This window comes from Zea mays, chromosome 4 (genome assembly GCF_902167145.1).
Source record: "Zea mays cultivar B73 chromosome 4, Zm-B73-REFERENCE-NAM-5.0, whole genome shotgun sequence".
Lineage (NCBI taxonomy): Eukaryota > Viridiplantae > Streptophyta > Magnoliopsida > Poales > Poaceae > Zea > Zea mays.
The window spans coordinates 187,293,071-187,299,939 of record NC_050099.1 but is presented as its reverse complement, the minus strand read 5'-3'; the positions used below and the strand labels follow the sequence as shown (position 1 = coordinate 187,299,939).

The following is a 6,869-nucleotide window of genomic DNA, read 5'->3' as shown; positions in this document are numbered from 1 at the left end:
GTCTTCGCCGACCGCGCGGGGGATAGGAACATTCTTAGGCCACCAACCCCCGGTAACCTTCAGCATCCGCGCCGAAGACTCCCGGAGCTCGGGCGAAGACATCCTCCCCCCGGGGGCCGCGCATGTCCTCATCAATTCCCTAGCAAAACCATCGAAAACCCCCAGTCCTCCCGTAGCAATACCTAGCTTCCTCTTCTTAGAGGATGGGGCGGCCGCCGGCGCAGGGTCGTCTCCAGTCTCTGCCGCCGGCTTCTTCCCGCGACGATCCACATCGTCTTGCCCGGGATAACCGCCATACGGCAAACGGTTCAACTTGAAGACCCTGTTCAAGCGGTCGTTGGACCCGCGTATATCCCAGCTACGCTGGCCCTCTGTCTTCGGCACGTACCGACCAACAATCTGCACCGCCCCATCCTCTGCCTCACTAGCAAAGGCGACCGGATCGCGGCTATGCAGATCCAGTGCGAAGGCGGGACTTCGCACCAGCATCCCACCACGGGAAGGCATCTGGCGAGGGCATACTTCGCCCAGCGCCCAGCCATGCGCCAAAGGCCACACCCCATACGCCACAAACTCCTCAACCAAATCGCGCCCACTGCTCAGGCCGGCCGCGCTCCGAAGGGCCCCTTCGTCTGCATCCTCCTTCGCCACTTCAAACGGCGGGTATGCTGAGTAATAATGCGAGCACATCTCGGCCACGGGGAGCCCCGGATGGTCCTCGACAGTGCCCTCTGCAACGTAGAACCAAAACTCATACCAGTTGTCCCATTTATTGCGGGCGCAAGGAACCAACTCAACGACCTCCATCGAAGTCTTGCCAGTCTTCGGCGTAAATGTACAGGACCCAAACTGAGCAATCTTATTTCCGATCATCCTTTTCTGCCAGTGCAGACAATAGTACTTCGCAAAGACTTCGACCGATGGCTGTCCGCCATACGAAGTCGTCGCCCAGACATATTTCGACAGGGCCAGCACGGCATTCGGAGTCAGCTGGTGGATCTGGACGTTGAATCTGCGCAGGACTTCTCCCACGAATCGGTGCGCAGGTAGGCGAAGATCAGCGGCAAAGAACGCCTCGAAGACAACCAACACGCCTTCTGGCTCGGGGACCTCCTCTGTCCCCGGGACACGAGCGACTCCGCCGCCAAAGTAACCAAGCTGCTGCATATCTTGCACGCGGACCGAGGACATCCGCGACACACCGAAATCCACCGTGTCGCCGGCGCGCAACTCCTCCGCCACCACAGTGCTCAGCGTCTCCTCAGACGACGCGTCGGCCGGCGGCGTAGCGGCAGCAGAAGAAGAAGAGGTCGGCATCGCTACGTACCGTCGGCGGCGGCGGGTGGTCTGCTTCACACGGGCCAGATCTCCGGCGAACAAGAGCAAGGAGGGCAGACGAGCAGCAAGAGGTTTGAGAAGGCGGTTAGGGTTTTCGCGGAGCGCGGAAAGATAAAGTTCAAAACGCGCCGCCCCCCATCCCCTTTTATACACAGGGCGCGGCGCTTCGGGAAACCCGCAATCCAACAGTACGGCGTCAATCAACGGTCATGTCAAAAACCCCCGCGGAACCACTTCGAGCGAGGGCAGTGTCTCTGCCATCTAGCGACGTCTTCGGCACCAGGTGACTTAGTCGAACTGGTCCCTCGGAGGGCAAATGTTGGGGCGAAGGCGAAGATGCCACCCTTCGCTCGAGGACTTCGCCGTACTCGCTGCACCAACGGTGACAAGAAAACGGGCAGACTTACCCTTCGTCTCATACGCTGCCGGACGAAGACCTGTGACGAGGTCGTCTCATCTTGCGACCTCGTCCAGAATGGAGGCCCGCGTGTGATCCGGCCCATTGTAACAGGCCCTGCGTGGCCGTTGCGCGTTACGGGCCTAATTTGTAAAGGCATCCCTGTAATTACGGTCTGTAACCCCGCTTTATGGGAATATTCCGGGGATAACCTAGGTGTCTGAAGGCACATGCGTCCTTAACACGAGACGTTGGGCACCCGGATACCTATAAATACCCCCGCACAGTGCCCTTGAGAGGCTAGATTAACAGAGCTATTGCCATCTCGTGCGAAAACCCTGTTTACGTTGCTACACCCCCCCCCCCGTTGGATCAACTTGCACCAGTGAGAAAGTTCCAACAGCTGGTCGCCGCCTGTTAGCAGAGTGGACAAGGCACATTAAATACTGAGGCGGCACATCGCCTGCCAGTGGGGTGGACAGGGCTCATTAAATGTTGAGGCGTCACATCGCCTGCCAGTGTAGTGGACAGGCGGCGCGGCTTATCCGCAATAAATGCTGGGGCCGCGCGGCCGAGAGGCCTTATGTCAGGCTCCGCCCGCTGGATTACGTCACGAGCAGTGGACCACGTGGCAGTATCGGGTCTCCGCCTGAACGGGAGCAGAAGCGTACACCGCATGGCTCGGATACGTGTCGGCTCTGGACCTCCCGCCTGGCCTTCAATAAGGTCCGGCTATTCTTTGTCCCAGAATCCCGGGACCCTGTTGTGAGTGGCCCGGATCCCACATAGAGGGGTCCGGGACCCATCCAATGGGTCCGGTTCATGCCTGTGGAGGTCCTGGACCTTTCCCGGAGGTCCGATCCGTATATACAGGGGTCCGGCACTTTCCCATGGGGGTCTGGACCCACTGCCGATATCTTGGAGGATATCATCTTCTCTGGCCACGTGGCGGCCCCGGAGCCGTCCGTGTGGTGGGGTCAGGCGCTGTTTGTCACGCGACTAGAGATAGCCGTATGGACTACACGCATTCGTACTGTAGTAACGGGTACCCCTGTTTAAGGGTATCGACAGCCTTCATGATTAATTGAAAACTATTGCTTACCCATGCAAAGTTTAATTTTTCTGTGCCGTCATAACACTTTTATGATTCATGGGTCAAGACAGCGATCTGTTTTCTTCAACTCTTCATTCTAAAACGCAATTGAGGAATCATTCAATCATTTGAAGACAGAAGACTCACTAGTTTGCTGGTCTTTGAGTGAGAAAGAAATAAAAAAAAAGAAGGCGAGATTCTTTCACCCAAATGACCAAATCATTGCGCGAGGTGGAAAGAGGACATCGACGAAGGATCCACCAAAACACTATGATGCATGTGTTCATATTCTTGCGTGCAAAAACCTCTCACCAAACACCAACCTTCCTTCCGAGGTACAAAAGGGGTCAATCACAATGAAAAAGCCACGCAAACCACAGCGACCGAACAAACAACATGTATGATTTCACAAGCCGCCCGCTGAAACCAAAGCCTTTTGCCCTGTCGTCAGGGGCGAGGTTTCATCAACCTCAGTACCTCACCCTCCTCTCCCGGAGAGCCTCTCGCCTCCGCTCCGCTCCTCTGCCCTGCCCTGCCCTTCCCCGCCACACCAACCAAGGCGCCAAAAATAAACGCCGCGCCACTGCGTGGCGAGGGAGCCTGTCACATTGCTTGCCGCTGCGCCCTGCCGCCTCGTCTTCGCGGAGGCCTCGTCGCGCGACGATATGGAGCTCGCCGAGGCGCCGGCGCCCGTGCCCGACGAGGACGGGCTGGACGAACGCGGCGTGGCGCTGCACCTCCCGAGGCTGCTGGCCGGCGTCGTCTCCGGCGCCCTCACTGGCATCTTCGCTCTCGGTACTTGCACAGTTGCACTTACTTGCGCAAGCTCCTTTCGCCTCCCTTTTGCCCTGTTGTTAGCTGTCCTGAGATCGAGCTCGATCGACGTTGGCTCTGTGTGGTGCGTGCGTGCATGTGCCGCGTACGTCCGCGTGTAAAGCTGGAGCTCTGACCGGGGCAGTCACCGGCGCGGTGGCGGGCAGGGCTTCCGACAGCGGCGGCGTCCTGCGGGGAGCTGGACTGGGGGCGGTCGCCGGAGCTGTCCTCTCCATTGAGGTCCTTGAGGCTTCTCGCGCTTACTGGTGCTCGTCGGACCGGCTGGGCTCGCACGGCGGAGCATCGTCCATGGTATAGTAAACCTCCTTCCATGGCCTGTCTTTTATTTGCTTGTTTGGCGGCTCTCTGCTTTTCAGCGTCACATGATACATCTACGTGTTCTTGTAAATTGAGAACTCGATTAAATTGCGAGTCTTGCTTGGACCGTTGCACGTCAGGTGTGAGCGTAAATACGCCAACGGTTTCTCTAAAATCTCTGAGACATTGTCGTGTATGTCAGTCACAGTATGTGTGAGACACAGTGACTGTTACTAGTATATATTTTCATAAGGGTTCCCTTTTGTTTCATTAATAAAAAAACCAGCTTCTGTTTTGTAACTGAGAAAACAGCCTCGCAAACCTATTTTTGGCTTGCACCATTGAAATGTATAAAAAGCATCCGACTTGCACTACTACTACTTGATCGTTTGAGGTTACAGCGGCAACTGTTAGTAATTCATGCATGGTGTGGTGTGCAGGCTGATTTCATTGAGCAGCTTCTTCGTGCCCGGTTTGTGCAAGAGCAATTTACTGCTTCAGGATATGCATCATATCGCTGGCAGGTCAGTCATCAGTTTAGTAGCACTGGAGTGTGATTTTGACGGCACAAAAGTACAGAAACTATGATAATGAGTTCTCATCAACACAAAATGGAGAGATCGTATATTTAGTGTTCTAGAGTCTTCTAGTACGTCTTTTCCTTTCTGTCTATGCTTCCTTTGAAATACTGTCGTGTCCTTGTTATAAACAAATTGAATGCACACACAGAGACAGAGAGAGAGAAAATAGCAACAGTTAATGTGTTTTTTTTATGTGTTTCTACTCCCTACTAAATTTTAGATACTTCTCATTGACAGCTCAGCATATCATATTTTGGTCAGGATGACCTATACGACATCTTTGGGGACATTTCATCTGAAGGGCTCTCGCAAGAGTCACTGAAGAAACTACCACATCATGTGGTCAGTGACCACCAGACGCGGGACTTACTCGGCGAAATCCTGTGTTGTCCTATCTGTCTACAGGTACGGTCTGAGCAAGCGCGATCCTACCACTACAGAGTAACTGTCAAAGAAACCTTCTGCCACAATGCATGTATACAGTATGCACTTTGTTTACGTTCAAATAAGAGAGAGAAAACTATATGCTAAAAAGTAAGTAATCAGCAATTTTCTAGGCTACAACTGGTTTCTTCAAAAATGGTTTCCGAGCGAGATAGTAGATGAGACCATGAATGCAAGTCCAGGCGCACGCAATGGTTGGACAACGAGACAATGAATGCATGGTTGGAGTGCAATCAGAGATTTCATACCGAAATTTGTTTGCTACTAAATGCAGCGTCTGGCCTTGGCTGGCACCTTTTTTCTTCTTCTTCTTCTTATTATTATTATCAACGCCGACGGCCGACCTAATGGCTAGCGTCCTTCGTCTTGCCGCAGGACATTGTGGCCGGTGAGACAGCGAGGAGGCTGCCCGGCTGCTCTCACGCCTTCCACCAGCCTTGCGTGGACAGATGGCTCGTCGGCCATGGCTCGTGCCCCGTCTGCAGGCAACGCGTGTAAAAGATATATAGGCGACCTGTGTCTGTGTACGTAGATAGACGTGGAGTGAAGAGAAACGACCGTGCGCATCTGGCAATCTCACTTCGTTTCTTGCACCCCGGTTCCAACATGTAATGGCAATGGAATAAGATTGCTGTCGGAGCAGTTCCTGTTTCTGTAGAATTTGTTTGTCCGCTTGGCGCTCCGATCCGCGTGATTTCTGAACAGGCTCCGGGCGCTGTTCCGCCCGTGTCGGCGATATTCTTGCTGTCCTCGTTCTTGCGGATGCAGACCCTGGGTTTGGCATCAGGTGTTGGTGAGCAGTATGTTTCAGTCCTCAATGGCCATGTACTCCGGTGCCTGCCTCATCTGCTTCTGCTTGGAAGTTCTGAGAATGATGGCATTAGTGCTCATTCCGGATAGAGCTAGCTCGGTTGATAGGAATATCGGCATCCATTCATCTTTGCATTGATGGAGTAGATATCATTGGCCCTGATCCATGTCACGATTCTCAGAGATGAAGTAGAGAGCATTGGCCCTCAATCTTGATCCATGTCAGGATTATACAACAGAGTAATTTGGAACCGGATAGAGAGAAATAGAGGAACAGAGTAGTTCAGGGCAGAATCAAAGTCTGTTCTTTCAGCCAAATGGTCGATGCAGACCATGGCGCTATATATATCATCAGGTATAAGACGAGATGTCTTCTTCCAGCGTAACAGACAGTGGAATGTGGCGTTTAAGTTGAGAGTCACGCACTACCAGCTGAATACGACAGTCCTCTTGCGGTGGCAGTTTGTAGAACTATTCTCAGTCTTCAGGGTCTACAGAACCGAGAGCTCAGCTTCTGATCAGAGTGTTAAACAACCGAAGATTGAATGCCCATATCCTCCAAAGCAAACTCCCTCTCGGTAGCCGGTGCGGTGCACGTCGGCCTGATGTTTCATCAGGTGCTGAGCACGATGCAGCTGTTGTTTAATTAATTCCTGCAGCAAATGACGCTCAAGCAACCACTGATCCAAGTCCAGGGTAAGGATGGATGGCAAGTGGCAACGGGCACATTTTACCTGCGTGCCCGCCGATAAAAACTAAATAGGATGCGGGTTTGGGTATGAGTTTGTACCCACGGGTACGAGTGCGGGTTTGATTCTCAACCCAACGGGGTTTTTCTTGCGGGTATGAAAATGTTATGCCCATGTCCGCAAACTCGTGTATCCGCAATGGACATGTATATGTATATAAATTTGTATACATATGTAAACATATATCATATATAAACATATTTGTATATGTATATTATATGTGTGCATAAAATATATATGCGTGTAATTATGTGCCCGCGGGTTTGTGCTACCCACGAGTAGCAGGTATGGGTAGCATATTGTACCCGTCGCGGGTAATAAATACG

The 6,869-nt window shown here is 52.9% G+C and overlaps 1 protein-coding gene across 7 annotated transcripts; it reads left to right on the top strand.

The window, feature by feature from the left end:
- Positions 1-3,150: 3,150 nt before the first annotated feature.
- Positions 3,151-5,644, top strand: LOC100274562 (goliath 1). Of its 7 annotated transcripts, none has more exons than XM_035966791.1 (5): positions 3,151-3,623; positions 3,766-3,953; positions 4,400-4,483; positions 4,802-4,945; positions 5,098-5,644. In XM_035966791.1, exons 1-5 carry the CDS (start codon positions 3,494-3,496, stop codon positions 5,137-5,139), a joined length of 588 nt encoding a protein of 195 aa, XP_035822684.1. In that variant the 5' UTR covers positions 3,151-3,493; the 3' UTR covers positions 5,140-5,644. The 7 variants fall into 7 exon arrangements, 6 of the variants coding, with proteins under 6 accessions (XP_035822684.1, XP_035822681.1, XP_035822683.1 ...); XM_035966788.1 differs by having other exon boundaries at positions 4,778-4,945; positions 5,360-5,644; XM_035966790.1 differs by having other exon boundaries at positions 4,778-4,945.
- Positions 5,645-6,869: the final 1,225 nt, after the last annotated feature.